The sequence below is a fragment of the Octodon degus genome, unplaced genomic scaffold (genome assembly GCF_000260255.1).
Source record: "Octodon degus isolate 3935 unplaced genomic scaffold, OctDeg1.0 scaffold00012, whole genome shotgun sequence".
Lineage (NCBI taxonomy): Eukaryota > Metazoa > Chordata > Mammalia > Rodentia > Octodontidae > Octodon > Octodon degus.
Genome location: NW_004524588.1, coordinates 2527812 through 2546877, shown reverse-complemented (window position 1 = coordinate 2546877; position 19066 = coordinate 2527812). Strand labels below are relative to the sequence as shown.

Genomic DNA, 19066 nt, shown 5'->3' with positions numbered 1-19066 from the left:
TTGTCATGATTTTTTCCAAATTTGTGGGTTGCCTTTTCACTTTGTTGGTAATTTCTTTTGATGTGAAAAAACTTCTCAGTAAGAGCAGGTCCCAGTTGTTAATTCTTTCAACTGCTTCCCGTGCAATTTGATTTCTGTTCATGAAGTCTTTGCCTACCCCTATGTCTTCAAGAGTTTGTCCTACTTTCTCTTCCAGGAGATTTAGTCTCTGCTTTAATGTTTAGATCTTTAATCCATTTTGACTTTAGTTTAGTGCATGCTGATAGACCTGGGTCAAGTTTGAGTTTTTGGCATGTAGAGAGCCAGTTTTTCCAGCACCATTTGTTAAACAGGCTTTCTTTCTTCCAGTGAGTATGTTTGGCCTCTTTGTCAAAGATAAGGTGGCTGAGTGTGTTCATAGGGGCTTCAGCGTCTTCTAATCTATTCCATTGATCCTCACGTCTATTTTGTTACCAGTGCAATGCTGATTTTATCACAGTAGCCTTGTAGTATAATTTAAAGTCAGGAATTGTAATGCCTCTTGCCTTGTCTTTATTGCCCAGAATTGCCTTTGCTATTCTAGGTCTTTTGTGGTTCCAGATAAATTTAGGGGCTTTGATCTTACCTGAGTTTTGTTTTCAGCAGCTGTAATCACCTTCTGGAAGTAACTTTTTTGGTGTATGGGGAGAGTGAGATCAGAAGGTAGCCTGTCAGGTTATCTCATCCAGAGATAAGGAAGGTGAAGGCTGTACAGTTAGCTACATTTTTGAAACAGGTCATAATGAACAGGGTAAAGCCGTAAATGACCCATTGTTTGTTCCGCTTTTGTTCAGCTCTATTATTTATATGTTTTCTACTTAAAACATTTAACTTTTTTTTTTCATTTATACCACTGGTTTCTTTTAGTCCGTTAAAAAAAAAAGTTTTGTGCTAATATCTGTTCTTTGTAAGAAAATCATTTTTGTCAATGTACTTTGACTACTTTGAAGATAATGATATACAGCATGTTGTTATTCTATTTCATGAAACATGTAATCTGATCAAGCATTTACTTAGGTATACTTACTATAATATATATACCTGGGGCCAGGGAGATGTCTCAGTGGAATAAGCGCTTGCCTGGCAGGCACAAGGCCTGAGTTCAATCCCCAGTTCCACCCCCCCAAAATAAATAAATAAAATAAATAAATAAATAAAGTGTCTTTAAAAAAAGTAAGTATACCTAATTTTTTTTTTAGTATACCTAATTTTTGCACCTAATTGTATGAGATGCTTGGAAGATAAGGAAGCCATAGTCCCTACTGTCGAAAAAGTTATCAGTTATAGAGCTGTTGAATAAGTAAATATTTATATAATAGTCCACTAGCTATTGTGAAAAATTAAAAAAAGGAAAATGACTTCACTTAGAGAGCAAATTAAGGAAAACTATGAAAAATAAATGACATTTAAATTGAGTGTTGGCGTACTATTTAGTGGGTCTAATAAATTGTTGATTTAAAAACAATTTGTTTAAAAACTAACATGAAATGTTCATGTTATAAATGTATGTTTTATATGAGAAATAGTAAATTAGCTTGGAAATACTGAACAACAAACATCCTAAATTTAAGGAATCATTTAAGAAGCACTACATTATTAAATGCCAAGTATAGTGTGGAATTGCTTTCCATATGTTATCATTTCATCTTCACAATGACTCATTGAGATAGATTATTAATGTTTCATTTATAGACGAGGAAAACAAATCTTGCAGAAATGATGTAAGTAATGTCAGGGGATTTAAACTCAGTTCAGTCTGGTTTCTAATCAGTTTTCAGTCAGTATATTAAAAATAATCATAGCTATTAGATTTTGCTTTTCCTATCTCTTTATTTTCCTGTATTTAATTCATTGGAGAGAATTTATTTTTTATTTAAAGAGATACAAAGGACTTTTAGAAGCTCTTTTTCCCTTCCCAAAGTTTTTTAAAAAACAGGTCATATAATTTGCTACTTTTAGGATGGTTGAAGTGCAAGTAACTTAGTTTTTACTATCCTTGATTTTTTATTTGTATTTTTGTGTGTCTTGGCATCTTCTCAGAACTCATTCTTTGTGTTTTACCAAGAAGAATTTTAAAGACTTTAGTTTGAGACACATTGGCTTGTTTAAAATTGGACTCAAAAGCTACGATATCTTTCCTATAAATGAGCTATTTTAATTAATTTAATAAAAATTGCCCATTTAATATATTCATAGTGGGGCCATAATTTGTATATCTTGCTGCTGAGCAGTGTGAACCACTGGTGGTACATACACAGCTGTCCCATTAGATAGTTCTATATTAATTTTATTAGTAAAAATATCAGTAAAAGTGATTAGTTCTGTTTGTATCCTCAGTGGTACAAGCTGCCCAATGGCATAGTCATGCTTGTATGTGGTTGGGTCTGGCAGGAACATGTTAAAAAGTGGAAGGAAGCACTGCAGAAATAGGTATTGTGACAGTTTTGTTTGCTTTGTTGCTATGAATAAGAAGAAAATAATCTGCTGACGAAGGGGAGATTAAGGTGAAAATTGTGATATAGGCTGGTAGAGTGGGAATAAGGTTCTAAAGGATAAACTAAGCATGCTGATGTTGTATACCTGATATTATGTACTGCCCATCAATTTAATGAACTATAGTCTGTTATATATTGGTGACCATCAAGTAGTTTCCCAGACTTTTATTTCTCTTCAGTAGTTTATATTTTCTTTTAGGTAGACAATTGAAAAGCTTAGAATGTATGAAAATATTAAGATATTTTCATGGACTTTATTTTGACTCAAAACAATTTATTTTTGTAGAATGATTACTAATTTGTAATTCTAAGACACTACAAAATTGTATATCTTGAACACTAAGTCCCTCTACTTTTCCTTTTAGAGAGTATGTGCTGTTAATGAAGTTTCTGGGTCTGCTTTGTGAACGTATCCTAACAGCAACAGGATTTTCCTTCTGGCTGCCTGAATTAGGAAGGTTAAATAGGAAAAAGTTGGTTTGGATGATCATTTTGCTGGAAGTTTGCAGGGAGAGCTTTACCTCAATGCCTTTTTAGTCCATCTGTATATTTTCACTCATAAATTAAAACCCTAAGAAATGATTGAAGAAACAGGTTTAGGTTCTTTGTTCTTCCACATCAAGAAAGAGTAAACCTATTACTGATGTAAATCTGCTACCAGTACCAAGTGTAACCCTTGAAATTTTTCTTCCTGCTCACCTTTCTTCTGGGGAAAATATGTATTATGTGAAAGGGTGGAAGATGCAAGTTCAGAAGTGATAACAAAGGAGTAGGAATTGACAGCAGTGGTAACAGTTGGGCTTTTTCTCTCCGGTGGTTTGCAGTGGACTTGGAGCCTGCTTCCATGTGAGGGACCATTCTGACGGTCTTTTTTTTTTTTTAATTTTTTATGTTTTTGACATCTTGAAAACATAATCGAATTTATCATGTGAATTATTTTTCATAGATACTGACCCAAAGATAGGTGTTCTATAGAATTTGTATGTGTTAATGTGAATAAAGATTATTTTAATGGGAGCAATGGTATTACGATAATAGAAAAAAATTAAAAATAAAATTTTCTCTTTGTGTTAATAGGCAGGCAGTGGTTAAAGGTTCCCTTCCACATCCTTTTGCCTTGACGTTGTTTGAGGACACATTGTACTGGACTGACTGGAACACACACTCCATTTTGGCTTGCAGCAAGTATACTGGCGAAGGTCTGCGTGAAATCCATTCTAATATTTTCTCTCCCATGGATATACATGCCTTCAGCCAGCAGAGGCAGCCAAATGGTAAGTGATCTTGATTTTTAAATTGCAAGTTGGAACAGCTTTGCATCAGTCTGATATCTGGCTTTAGTGAGGGTCAGGAGGGGGAAGAACATATTCAAAAGTAGTAGAAGGGAATAAAAAAGAGAAAACGTGGAAATATAATTCAGCTTAAGCAATAGCCTAAAATAAACCATTTGTATGTAGCCTTACATTTTTTACTATCCATTACTTTTCCTGTTGTTTGGCAATAAAGAGGGTAATGGAGGTAGAAAAAGGAGAACAAGAGAAATAATTTAACAAGAGAAAATAAATTTAAAAATTTGAGACAACTCATTTGATAAGCTTACACACAAATGCATCTGTGTGTTTTGAAGTTTGTGTCTTTAGGAAATTATTTTCCTAAATGGAAATTACTCTGGACAATGAGTTTAAGAAACTCAGCTTGCTGAGTAAAGTGCATACTTAAACATTTCCTTGCATGCTTTCCTCTTTTCTCTTTAAGTTTTGCTTCTATTTTACTCAAAACCTTTTACAATGACTTGGGCTGTGTCAGCTCACAATGACCTCTTGGAATGGAATTAGGAATGGAATTAGGTTTAGAAGGAATATGAGAATGTTAAGTATTTGGCAGTTGGGTGTAAATAAATAAGTATCTGGCGTGTGTTTGAGTATATTTCAGATTGTGATCTGTAGCCAAAACTTTTTTTGGGTCATGTGTTGTTTTGTATTAGCTTTTTTTCCATTTAGGAGATAATCAAATACTGAATGCGTTATATTGACTGTGATGATCATGAGCTCATAAAAATAATTTAAAATGTGTTATTCTTTTGTAACAAAGAAAATGTGTAATCATGCATGAATTTTTTTGTTCTTATAGCCCACAGGAGAAAAGTTTCTTGGTGTGTTCTAATGGCATTATTGATCCTTTTCTTATAACTGAGAATTTGAAGTTATCTTTGATGTTGCTGTCTTTTATATCATCTGTTGGTCTCCATCTTCTGTTGGTTCTTTCTATGAGTAGTATTTGAATTCATCCATCCTACAGTTTCTATACATCTGGTAATTAGTTTTCTCTACTTTTCAGTTTTTCCTTATTTCATTCTGCTTATCTCCTTCAAATTGATTGTTCCAAGGCACAACTTTTCAACATTCTAATTACTTTTCTTGGCTTTCAGTACTGTCCCTTATAGTGTTCCCATTTGTGCTCATTCAGTTCAGTTCCTGTTAGACAAACCTTGATCCCACATCTTTGCCATTCATTTTATCTTACTCAGGTGTATGGCCTCCAAGCTTTTCTTCATATGGCTTTAATACATATGAAGTGTTTATTTCCCTGTCCTTCAAGTCACGTTCTACAGAAGTCTTTCTTCAATTCTTTAAAAGTATGATTTCTGTCTGACTATACTTAAGAGTCTTAAGTATAATGTGCAAGATACTATTTAAGTTTTGTTGTTTTGTTTCTTAGTTTTATTGTTTGCTAACTTTGGCTTGCTGACTAGATTATAAGCTCTTTTAGGGCAAGGATTTTCTCCTTTGCTTTTTATTTGTTCCTCTTTGGATACAAAATGCCAAGTTGATTCTTGCTAATTATTAATTTCCTTACAGACAGTTTGGTAGTCAAGTACCTACCTGAATAACATTTGGTAATAATTTTGGTTTATCACAGTTACTCATGTTATGGTTGTTAACCTTTGTATACCTATAATGAGGGAGGTCATCCATAATCATTGGTATTAATCACTGTGATTTATATTTGACAGCTACAAATCCATGTGGACTTGATAATGGTGGTTGTTCTCATTTGTGTTTGATGTCTCCAGTCAAGCCATTTTATCAGTGTGCTTGCCCAACTGGGGTTAAACTTCTGGAGAATGGAAAAACCTGCAAAAATGGTAAGATGATGTTATCCAAGAAGAAGAAAATTTATGAGAGCATTTGAGATTTTCTGACTTATTTTAAAAAGCTTTGTAGGTTACAGTGCTTTGGGAAACGAGTCACTCAGATGGTTATGTAGGAGTAATGTTCTGTGTTTTATGACATCTTTTGAATGTTATTTTAAGTCTTGTGCTGTTTTTGAAAAAAAATACTATTTTTATTCTCTATCAAGTTTTTCATAATCATTGATACCAGAATTGATTGATAATAAGTATCTCATAAAAATATTTTTATTAGAAGGTAGTTCTTTTAAATAAAAGATCTCTCTGGAGGTAAAAGTGTTCATTAAATTTTCACCTACAAAGTTTATAATGGGATAGATACATATATATTTTCTAGCAAGTGACTAAATGCTATTTTTAATTGCTTTTTAATAATACTTTTAATTGCTTTAAGTGCTGTCATAAGAAAGAAAAGCTATACCATACTGCTAAAAGCAACTTCTTTTTATATTTGACCACCACATTTTGCAGAGGGCATGTTGAAGAAATATACTAATTTAATACATGTCAAGGGACTTATGGTTTAGAAAAACACCAGTTCTTTTCTTTTTCTTCTTAATGGGAATGTTACTCTTCATTCTTGCCCCTGTTGATTACCATCTGGTTCTCTAGCAACCAGCAAGACCTAGTAGGAAAATGGTTATGTTTAGCAGTGGTTTCTTTATCTAACTCTGAAAAGCAGAAGCTTTCATTTCAGAATATGTTAAGAGTGTTCCTGGCAAGGAGGTCAGGGAGTCAGAGAGATGGAATTGAGTCCGGGTCCTGGATATTTGTTATGAGTTAGCATTGATAAATTATCCTTATAGTCAAAGGTGAAGTTGTCTGGCTCTTGTCATATGGTTTCTATGGCAACAATAATTTGGTTTGAATTTAAAACAAAAGGTTTTTTTGGTCTGGGGAGATAGCTCAGCAGCTTAAGTGCCTCCCTGGCAAGCACAAGGTCCTGAGTTTGATCCCTGGTACTGGGGGAAAAATTTGTATTTCAATAAAACAAAAGGTTTTTGTTATAGTTTTTTATTTGTTTAAAAATATAGCCTGATTTTAAAACTAAGGCTTTGTTTTAGCAGTAGTGGCCTGTTTCTCATAATGGTACAAATGTACATGTTTAAGTAGTTTTGAGTTTCAAGTATACATAAGCCTTAACTGTTTTGGTCATTACTCAAAATAACAGCTCCATGACATTTTTTTGCAGTTTCTACTGGTTCCTTTTAGTAGAGAAAGCAAATCATATACCTCTACATGCTGCCTCTTCTGGCAGTTTGGGCTGCATTTTATTCAGGTTAGAATAAAATCTGTAATTAGCCCTGTAATCAATAGCAGAGGTTGAGAGGTGTCATTACTTTTCTTAATTTTTTCTTCTGTAACTCCAGCTTGATGCTTAAAGTTTATATCCTAAAAGAAAAAAACTTGTTTTGAATGGTCCTTTTTTTCTTCCTCTTTCAGTTGTGAGGTTGCTTACCAGTTTTATTAGGGGCTTAGGTGATTTCTGTGGTGGTGATATATTTGTGCATTAAAAATGAAAAGAAAGATTGAGCTTAAAACTCCAATGCTCAATTTTGTCTTCACTGAATCTTTTATTTTTTGGCGGAACTGGCGATTGAACTCAGGCCCTTGCGCTTGCCAGGGGAGCGCTTATTCCACTGAGTCATCTCCCCAGCCTCTTCACTGAATCTTGATATATTTATCTCTTAATTCTCACAGTAACGTTAGAGCAGACATTAAGGTGAAGAAATTAGGCTTAGAAAGATTTGATATTTTGCCTAAATTTGTATAGATGCTTGAATCAAGTTCTGTTGGGTCTACAACTCTTACTCATGTCTTTCTTTTTCTCTCTCCACTGCTGCTATGAGTATTTTCTTCTTTCTAGCTTCCTTTGTCCTCAGTTGTGTCAGATATTGCCCTGTAATTTTTGATGAGATAACTTTACCAAGAATTTATGTAGCATAAAATTCTGGTATTTAAGAACTGTATTAAGTACTGTGTATTGATTTTAACAGAGTTGTGCAGTCATTACCTTAATCTAGTTTTATTTTTCCATCAGCCACAAAGATTCTGATAAAAGAAGTCACAGAGTTTAGTCATCATAGAGTTTGACTTCGTAGTGGACCTTTCCAATTTCACTGCATTACTTTGCACATCTACTCTATAAGAGTTGGGCTTGTGTGTGTATTCCTGAAGAAGTTCTGTATTTATTTTGTCTGTGGCTTTCAGTTGATTTCTTTTTTACATAATTTGTTCTAGGTGCAACTGAATTACTGCTTTTAGCCCGCAGGACAGACTTGAGGCGCATTTCTTTGGATACACCAGATTTTACAGACATAGTTCTGCAGTTAGAAGACATTCGTCATGCTATCGCCATAGATTACGATCCTGTGGAAGGCTATATTTACTGGACTGATGATGAAGTGAGGGCTATACGCCGCTCCTTCATAGATGGATCGGGCAGTCAGTTTGTGGTCACTGCTCAAATTGCCCATCCTGATGGTATAGCTGTTGACTGGGTTGCACGGAATCTTTATTGGACAGACACTGGCACTGATCGGATAGAAGTGACAAGGCTCAATGGGACCATGAGAAAGATCTTGATTTCAGAAGACTTAGAGGAACCCCGGGCTATTGTGTTAGATCCCATGGTTGGGTAAGAAGCTCTGCTAGTAGTAAATTTGTCTGGTGTTTCTTTAATAAGTATCTGAAAACATTAACTCCACATGAAGTACATGCAATTTATATTGGCTTTTAATAAACCAATGTTTTTAGAAAGTAGTAATTAGAATAAAATATTTTTTTAAAAAATATTTTCTCTCTTAATGAACTTAATACATGCTGACTTTGGAAATTTCCTGCAGATTTTGCTTAGATTACATAATGACCATGAAAAACATGGAAAGCAATTTTTAGCACCTTTCTTCCCAACAAGATTTTATTTCATCCTGCTTCAGTACTTTCTATATAACTATATCTTCCTTCATATTTCCCAAAATATGTGAATAACTTGTCCTCCAAAACCTTGTCATGTCCTGTACCTTTACTTTGTATCTTTATTATTTGACTACAGGACCTTGGCTATAAGCATAAGATTCTAAATATGTCTTAAAGTTATTGTTATTGTAAGATTCATTCTGATGACAAACATAGTGACACGAATTCTTTTAACTCAGTGTGGTGTACCTCAGACCCACTTAACCAATCAAAAGCTACAGGAATCACTATTGGAAAAATTATTTGGAGAATTCAGTTTGTCATATGAATATTCCTATCAAATTAATTTTTTCTTTCAGAGATTAAGATCCATCAAGAAAAAGAGCAAAAGTTCATGGGAAAAGCACAAAATATATTTTTAAAAATATTATTAAACTGGGCTGAGTGTGGTAGCATACACCTGTAATCCCAGTACTCAGGAGACTGAGCCAGGAGATCGCTGGGAGTTTGAGCTACAAAGTGAGTTCAGGCCCGGCCTGAATTGCATAGTGAGACCCTGTCTCAAAAAGACCCGTACTCCCATAAAAAATTTGAACTGAAATGTCATTATTGGGAGACATATTCAGGACCAATTCTAGAAAACGCTGATATAAAAATTTATGTCTCGTTATGATAAATGATTTAAAGATACTCGAGATATTTAAGTTCTGTCTTCTCCCTTCTGTGGTATTGACTGTTTATAGCAATGTAATATGTGGGGTGGATCTCACTTCTATTATTTATTTCTAGCCCATTTTCTGTCTTCTTTTGTAGGTACATGTATTGGACTGACTGGGGAGAAATCCCAAAAATTGAGCGAGCAGCTCTAGATGGCTCTGACCGAGTAGTATTGGTTAATACTTCTCTTGGTTGGCCAAATGGTTTAGCCTTGGATTATGATGAAGGCAAAATATACTGGGGTGATGCCAAAACAGACAAAATTGAGGTTTGTGTCTTGCCTTTTCACTTAATTGAAGACCAGTTCTATGTATTTTTAAGTTGCTAATAACTTGGTACAGATATTCTTGCAATACCTGGGGTTCCAGAGATGTCTTTCCTAGGAATTTTACTCATACTTTTCAGTTCTAGGGATCATACATTCTCTTCCACCTAATTTCAGGATTTTGAGTGATGTTAATATGAAAAATAACTATTTCTAACCTTGAAAGCTTATTTAAGTAATTTTACTCATTATTCTGCCTGACTTTTCCTAGAAACAGTTTTTGCAAACCAGAATTAGGTAAGAGTTATACTGGAAGAGCTAGCAATCCTAAGTTAGGAAAACAAATCCTATGTGTATATGACTTTTGTTGCTGTTGGTGTTGGAGTAGGTGCAGGAGTATATTAAATATTAAGACGGTTACATGTGCACAACTCTTAAACTGATTTATGAACTCTGTAGGTGAAAACTTGGGAAAATATTTACCATGTGGTAGAATTAAGTTTCTGGCATTCAAATAGAATTGTGGTGAAAAATGTCAGTATTTTATCACATTGTTTTTGTAAATGGCATGTATTAAGTGTGAAGCTTAAAATGCACAACTTTGAGTTAAAGCTGTGCCAGTTTTATAGGTCACAGGCTTAAGAGAGAGTTAGGGTCTTTTTCTTTGGGGAAGGGATGCTTGGCTTCTCATGTAAGGACTAACTTAGGAACATTCTTCAAAGAGCCACTGCACACAACTAATGGATAGAAAATTTGAACTGTAGAGTAGTTATTTTAGAAAGGTAATTCTGAGAAGTGCCAGGAACTCTGAGGGAATAATGAATTAACGGGGCTTCCTTCCAGAGTGGAAACTTGGAATAGGAGAAACCCATTAGTAGTTTACCAGGCCCAGACATTGAAAATGGCATCTCTTATTCTTACAGCTGGTTTTCATTAACAGAAAATTTTGTATAAACTGACTATATAAAGTTTCTCCCTGTTGTTAGTGTTTTCACTCTCCCCTTTCCCCCTTTTAAAATCCAAGTAAGTTAATGTTTAAATCTTTAACAGCTGGAGAAGTGTGCTAATGAAACAGAGGTGATGGATTGCTTTTCAGACAGACTGATGGTTTCTTTTGGGTACAAATTGCCTGCCTAATCCTAGCCAGTTCACAGTTGTGTATTGATCAGCTGTAGATCATATATCATTGTGTGCGTTTTGCTTTCTCTTGAACAGTTTAAAGCCAGTGTGCCCTAGAAGAGTATCTGTAGCAGTGAAATCTATATAATGAAAGAACGTCTGATTTATTATCACATAGTCTTTTTTTTTAAAGACATCTTAAAGTTTCCATATTTGATCTTGTCTTTACTATGAGATGAGTGAGTGATTGTTGATTTTTTTCGACATTCAATATGTTGAAAATAAAATTATTGTTCCTTACTAGCAATGAAGTAAGTCTTACTTTCTTCACTTAAGATATATTTACTACTTTGGATACAAAAGTTTATTCAGAATCACCAATGATTGAAGAAGGGTTTCAGATAAAGAAATGAAAATTCATGAGGTTGTGGATGAAGTATTTGGGAATAAAAAATATATGATATAGATTAAACATAATTTATTTGTATTGAGTGCAGATCTTAAAATTAGTATTCCTTTGGTCTCTTTGTGTTGTCGTGTTGAGCTGCACAAATGTATATACAGTGGAGAATTTTTTTTTTTCTTGGTCTCATTCCTGTTTGGCTGAGTAGTACTAGCCCTTTAGATTCATCTTTTTTTAAGGTTTCTGACATGTGACTACCATTTCTTCTTTGTCCTTGCATTGATAGATTGTTTGGTGTTAGTAAATTTACTTGGAAACTGTATGTTGAAAGACCTACCTTACAGTGTTTGCACTGGAAATGCTGATGAGCTTTCACTGTTTGACTATCAGTCATTTTCTTTTCACAGACATCTTGACAGAGAGAGCAGGCATTGTTACTTATTCCATTATGATAGTGTGTTAAATAGCTGATACATCACAAACTAAGGAAAGAGCACAGCTGTTCACCCAAGTTAATCTTTCATAATTTGAGGAGAAAAATTTAGTTTTTCATTTTGACACTAGTAATGAATGTGGGAGCAAATGCCATTGGTCACATGTAATCTTTTTTATTTGCTGGTAGTTGAGTAATACTGAACTTGAAGGCTTGGAAAGATACATACTTTTTAAAATGCTTCCTTTTCCAAGAAGTTTAATTAGTAGTTTCTTGTTATGTGTGGAGGATTCCTGGTACTGATCTGACTCTAGTCTGGGTGACATTCTTTTCTATTCCTGTGTTCCTAAGAAAGCTTTGTCATATCTAAAATGGAAGATACTTTTTCCTGGGAGTGTGGCGAATATTCACCCATTCATGCCTAAGATTGCAATTTCTAATTTTTGCATGAAATTCACAAATTTTGGTTTTGGAGAAAGTGGGGTTTTTTTGGTACCAGAAGTTGAAATCAGGACCTTCACTTAGCAGGTAGGTGCTGTGCCACCTACCTTGGTCCTGTTTTTTTAATTTTAATTTATTTATTTTATTTATTTATTTTTTGGCGCAACCGGGGATTGAACTTAAAATTTTTATCTTTTAAAAGAGAATAAAAAGTAAAAAAAAAGAAAAATATTAGAAAAATACAGAATTTCACTAAAAACTTAATAGGAACTTAACAATGGTTGATGTGTTGCATAAAGTTTTCAACTTAGTTATTTAGATTATCAGATACAAGCATGCAAAATTGGTTTAAAATTATAAGAAATTAAAAAGAAAAAAATTAAACATTAACTGCTCCTTTCAGTAGACCAGCAAAAACTGGCAGTACAGTTATACATGCTATCCTGTATGTATACATACATAGTTTTTTTCTTTTCTCTCTCTCTCTCTCTCTCTCTCTCTCTCTCTCTCTGTCTCTGTCTCTGTCTCTGTCTCTGTCTCTGTGTCTCTCTCTCTTCTCCTTTTCCTTATCCCAGTTGTTTCTTCCCTTTGAACAGATTGTACCTTTCAGATTTCATTTACTTTTTCAGGTTCTTAAACTAGAGAGACCATATGATGTTTACACATATGGGTCTGATTTATCTCCCTTACGAGTGTGGTCTCAAGTTGTATCCATTTACCTGTAAAAGCTTTAAGTTTATTTTTTTTTAATAGCTGAATAGTACTCCATTGTGTAAAAATATCACCTCTTTTTTAGGCCATTCCTCAGTTCATGGGCATAACCATGACAAATTGTAGTGCTATAATATGGGTGCACATATATGATGATGTTTTCAGTTCTTTTGGAGAAATAACCAAGAGGAGAACAGCTGGGTTGAATGAGACCTCCAATCCTAGCTTTTTGAGGAATTTCCACACTAATTTCCATAGTGGTTGCACCATTCTGCACTCCCACCAGAGGTGGAGAATGCTTCCCTTTTCCCCACAGCCCCCCCAGCATTTGTTATTATCTGACTTCTTGATGATAGCCATCCTTCTGGGCTGAGATGGAATCTCAGTGTTGTTTTAATTTGTATTTCTCGAATGACCAATGATATAGAACATTTTTTCATATATTTATTTGCTATTTGTATTTCTTCATCTGAGAAGTGTGTATTCATCTCAGATGCTCATTTTTGGATTGGATCTTTGAATTTAGGGGCCTGATTTTTAAAAATTCTTCATGTGTTCTAGATAGAAGGCCACTGTCTGAGGGATAGTTGGCTAATGTTTTCCCGATTTGTGTATTTTCTTTTTACTCTGTTGGTGATTCCTTTTGACATGTAGAAACTTTTCAAAAAGATGAGACCCCAGTTGTTGATTCTTGAAATATATTCTGTGCAGTTTGGTTTTTGTTCATAAATGCTCTACTAACCCCTCTATTTTCAAGAGTTCTGCCTACTTTCTACAGTGTTTCTGTTTTAATATTTAAATCTTTGATCTATTTTGACTGTAGTTTATTGCATGGCAATAGACATGGGTTTAATATTAGTCTTTGGCATGTGGAAAGCCAGTTTTTCCAGCAGCATTTATTAAAGAGGCTAACTTCTTTAAAAAAACATTTTTTAAGTTTATAAATGTTATGTAGAAAAACTCAACCAGAATTTAAAGAGAAAATATTTTATATTCTGTTGTTTAGGGGTATTTTAAGGGCTTAGCTTTGGTTGTAATAGTTGTGTTCTTTTCTGAACTTACAGTTTTTGGGAGATCAACCTGCCCTGTATGTTTTTATTGTACATTTGAGAACAGATAGTTATTTGCAAAATTATAATGTGGTAGTATAAGACAAAATAAGCTCTAATGTTTTGTTTGTAGCACATGAGAAGAGCTCAGAGTACTCATTCATTAGGTTATCACTGCCTTGATGGGGACACCTTACATTGCTTGTGACTTTCTTTAGAAAGTGGTGATATAACTGACAAAGGTTCTACAATCTGAGGTACAGGATCTCAAGATAAATCCTGAGGAGATTTCACTGACCTTGTCAGACCCAAAAGCTCCAACTCTTGTTGCATAGGTCTTGCTTTACCTTGGTCTTAACCATCCAGTAAAAAAGTATGAAGATGAAATACAGGAAGGAAAGCCATGCTGTTATGTTGAGCTGTGGGGGACTCAGGTCAACAATTTCTGACATTGCCAGTTAAACAGAAAACCCAATGCTATTACGGGCTACTGGACTCTTTTAGAATATTTTGCTGAGTTAACACACCTATAATATTCAAATAACGGAACTTAACCAAAAAAAGGTATACAGATGAATGTCCATTTTGTATCTGTGTATTCAAAGTGGTTAGAATAGATATATAGTTACATTCTGTTAATGAATAGAATGATATGTTCTAATGGTGTTTGTAAATAGGATCTCAAGTCCGCATCGTGTACAGCAATTAACTATTAAGAAGAATGTATGCAGTGTGTTAGTTATTGAAAGTGTCCTAGCGATTTGATTTGAAACTGTCTCATTGTTATTTGTTTATCAATAAAATTATGAAAAAAGAAAAAAAAAAAAAGAAAGTGGTGATATAGCCAAATGCTGTGATAGGGAGCTGGATCTAAGAATGAGGGAAACCAGGGAGAAGAAATGGGGAACTCTGGATTTTTTGGATTATTTTTAATTTCATCAGTTGGAAAAAGAATGAATAAACCTAAGGTTTATAATCAACTTCTGGAAAGAGGTATGGGACACCTTGCTAATGATGTCACTGAAAAAAAAAAAGACAGTGACATTGGTTGCTGCTTTAATACAGAAATGTGTATTACAGGGTAAGTCTGTTTTTCTACTTGTGAGGTGATAGTGACTTCAGGTGTTGTTTAAAAGATGTTTCTTTTTCTTTGTTATGCTGAAATGATTTCACTGCCTTTTATGTACAGACTTCTTGTTTACTTGTCTGTACTGTGTTTCTGTAGTTTTTAGAACAGTGTGCTAGGACTCCTGGTAGAGGAAGTATCCAAAAGCCTTCATTTCTATTTCATAGAACCTGCAATAGAGAGAATTACATTGTATTTTAACACTCTTGCTTTTCTTAAAAGTTCAGGCTTCACTGTCAAAAATATCTGTTGTACCAAGGTACTGCAATACTTGCAAAACTGTTTACCAATAGCAAAGCCATGTCATTGGTAATTTAAAATGCAAAGCTTTTTCTTTTTTTTTTTTCCTACTAGGAATCAAACTCAGGGCCTTGCATTTGCCAGGCAGGTGCTATGCCATTGAGCCATATCCCCTGCCCTGTAAAGCATTTCTTGCTGTGATAAAAATTTAAGAATGTACTTTTAGCTCATATTTTCTTGTGGATGATTGTATTCCAGTTTAAATAAAACGGTGTGTTTTGGACACTGCTTGCATTACAATAGTGACCTATCATAACTAAAATTTCTTCACAGTGTATTTTCTCACTATGCTTTTTATTTGAGGTCCCTCCCCCACACCATTTTTTTTCTTTTTTGAAGCAGGGTCTTGTTATATAGTTTATGCTGACCTTGAACTCACTGTAATCCAGACTGGCCTCAAACTGGCAGCATCCTTCTGCCCCTTCAGAGTTGGGCTCACAGTTGTATACCTGTTAGTGTTTTTTTCATTCCTTCTTTTTGTTTTTCTCTTGTTTACTGCCCCATATTTTTGAGCCTCCTATTTAGTGTTGACAGTGCAGCAACACCTGGTAGTTACAAGTTAAAAAAATACTTTCTTCCAGTCCAAGCTGCATAGTGAGACCCTGCATTAAAAACAAAAACAAAAAACATTTTTTTGCCTATTTTACCAGCATGTAGACATGTTTTAAATCTCTCAGAGAAAGTGCTCTTACTTTAGAGGGTACAGTATCCACAGTTTTGACCAAATCCAAGTATACCTGACATAACTTTTTTGGGAAACAGAAATGGACCTTCAGTACCAAGAAATTTTGAATAAAGAGGGTATTATTGGGTATGGTGTGTGCTGAAAACTTGGCATTTGGTGAATGTTCTGTTGCAGATCCTAAGCTTGAAATTGTAGGGCTGTATTTTCCTCTACTGACAACGTCCTCCATTTTATCAGTATCCTAAGAAGGAAATGTGTTTACCAAGTATTCAGATTTCTTTATAAAGAATTATTTTGGCATCTTCAGCCTGTGTATTGTGAAAGTCTGTTAAAACACATAAGGGCCTATTTATGATGCTTTTTCCTGTTGGTTTCTAAGATTATTTTTTAAGATGTTATAATTGTCTGTTAAGATAAAACCCTTCTGATTATATGACAAATATCAGCAGGTACTTTTGAATCTTTGCCAGTTTATAACATTCATTATTCCTTAAAACTGATTACACATGTGGTTTGTGTCATCTTTAAAATAGTGCAATGCAGTTCTCGAGTCAGCCCATTTGTGCGACTGCAGTATGCTGCATGTGTGAGCATGGTTTCTCTTTTAGACATGATCGCTGAAGAGCAATTGACTCAACTTAGATTCCTCACAGAGTGCCTGGATCTGAGACCCATTTGTGAACATGACTCTGCCTTACTATCATTTTTAATCTTTTTTTTTTTTTTTTTTTTGTGGAACCAGGGATTGAACTCAGGCCCTTGCGCTTCTACTGAGCTATCTCCCCGGCTTTTAATCTTTTTTTGAATGCCTATACACAGTCCGAACAACATTATTTAACTTACTGTGTAAAGTCGTAGTACATCATCCCATATGTGCTGTTGTCTCATTCCTTACTGTACTTAGTCTGGCTTTTAAGAAAATTATTGCAAGTATGTAGTAAGAGAAACCTACTTAAGGATAGGTATATTTGTTATCCTGAACTGCCACAACACACTCCAGAGCCTCACAAAACAAAATGTTTTGCCTCTAGTAGTTTGAGTAGTTTTATCTATAAAATCAGGATAAGCTGATGTATGTTATTTTGAAAGCATTGTAGTGGCCACATTTGAACTTGCACTTGAATGTTTTTTACGAATGTCTAGATAGACTTTTTTACCTCATGTTTAATATAAAAACATTTAATGGGGGCTGGTGAGATGGCTCAGTGGTCTAAAGCACCTACTTAGAACAAGCTAAGCTAAGCAAAGCACATAGACCGCGGTTCAGTCCCCCAGCACCACATGCCAGCCAGCCCTGCCCCCTGGTGGGCTGAGCTGGCCACACACACACACAAAATAAATAAATAAATAAATAAATAAATAAATATTAAAAAAAATTAACAGATTTAAAAAAAAACATTTAATGTGTGTGTAGGTAATTTTAGTGTCAGTTTGGTTATGTGAAAATTACTTTCCTCTCTTTGGTTTTGTATTGCAAAAAGAAAAAAGTACTAGTTTAATAGTCTACTTTCTTGAGAAGGTAAAGTCAGCCTTGTAACAATTTCTACTAGCATTTACTTGTTAGTGATAATGGTCTACATCATCATGCCTGTACTGTAATAGTGAACCCTGATTTTAACTTTTGTTTGATTTTTGCTGTGTAATTCAGTGGCTCCAGATAATTCACACAATCTCTGGTCTTTGTATTTTGGTTAGATATTGTTTTAGTTACAAAATTTCTCCCTCCTGCCCTGTCCTGTCCTATCCTGTCCTATCCTGTCCTGTCCATGACAGAAGCCAAACTCAGGATCTTGCACTTGCCAGGCAGGTACTGTGCCAATGAGCTATAAATCCCCAGTCCCTTCATTTTTGATATTTATTATACTGTGTATTTTAGGTTAAGAATCTATTTTGCCAGGGCTGGCGGTATAGCTCAGCAGACTAAGTGCTTGCTTAGGTAAGTGCAGGGGCCAGGGTTCAATCCCTGGCACCACATGCCACACTGGTCCTGCCGCTGGGCGCACTGGGTCAGCAGTGGAATCTGGGCCTGGGTGTGGTGGTGCACGCCTATAATCCCAGCAGTAGGGAGGCAGAAATCAGGAGGGTCACTACGAGTCCCAGCTGCATAGTGAGACCCTGCACCAAATCAATCAGTCAATCAGTCAATCAATCAATCAGTCAACTTTGCCTTGGGAAAATGCTAAAAGAAAACTTACTTCACAGATAGATATTTGAATATTTTCATTTTTCTTTTAATTCTTTATATGCTGCATCATTCATTCATTCAGAGACAGGGTTTCACTACATACTTGAACTCACTATGTAGACCAGGCTGTCCTTGAACTTGCAGTGCTCTTCCTGCTTCCGCTTTCCAAGTGCTGGGATTACAGGTGTATACCACTATACCCAGTTGAATCTTTATTACTTAAATTTTACTTGTAATTCACTTTCACTGAAACTTCCTCATAAAGTAGCTATTAGATTTTGTAAGGCTGGTCAAATAGCTCAGTGGATTAAAGGGCCTGCAAGCAGGCACAGAGGCCGGGGGATGAACCCTCAGGCTTGCCTTGCTGGCCCCACCCCTGGGTCTCGCTGAGAGCATATGACACTGGGCGTGTGGCGCATGCCTGTAATCCCAGCTCTTGGGAAGCTGTAAATAGGTGGATCACTAGGAGTCCGATCTAGTAGTGGAACCCTGAACACCTTTCCCTAAAATACAAAAAAAAAAAAAAAAAAGATTTCTGTAGTGACTGATATACCATCTATTCCATTATTAAGTGTTTGGTAAGTTTAAGTAAATGTGTAAACCTGTGTTTGGTACTTGCCAAACACTGATTTTATTTTATTTATTTTTACTAACAGAGTTCAGGGCTGGGGAGATAGCTCAGTAGACTAAGCACTTGACTGACAAGTGCAAGGTCCTGAGTTCAATCCCTGGTACTGCACAAAAACCCAAACAAAAAAAACTAAAACTGAGTCCATATAAAATTCTGTTTTTAAGTCAGAAGATTATCTTATAGTTAAGTAATCTCATAGTTTTAAGGAGTCATACATAGTTTTCTTGTTTTTAGAATAGTTGGAAGGGTAGATAGATAATAGTAAGGACCACTACTTTGCTTGTTTGCTTCTTCTTCTTCTTCTTCTTCTTCTTCTTCTTCTTCTTCTTCTTCTTCTTCTTCTTCTCTCTCTCTCTCTCTCTCTCTCTCTCTCTCTCTC

The 19066-nt window shown here is 35.0% G+C and overlaps 1 protein-coding gene across 2 annotated transcripts in view; it reads left to right on the top strand.

Annotated features, from left to right (window-relative positions):
- The window catches only part of Lrp6 (LDL receptor related protein 6), a 198205-nt gene that overhangs the window by 120680 nt on the left and 58459 nt on the right, over positions 1 to 19066 (top strand). For both annotated transcript variants that reach the window (XM_004626067.2, XM_023709486.1), the window contains exons 4-7: positions 3591 to 3787; positions 5527 to 5658; positions 7945 to 8341; positions 9436 to 9607. In XM_004626067.2, the coding sequence (XP_004626124.1) occupies positions 3591 to 3787; positions 5527 to 5658; positions 7945 to 8341; positions 9436 to 9607 (898 nt within the window). The remainder of the gene's footprint in view (positions 1 to 3590; positions 3788 to 5526; positions 5659 to 7944; positions 8342 to 9435; positions 9608 to 19066) is intronic.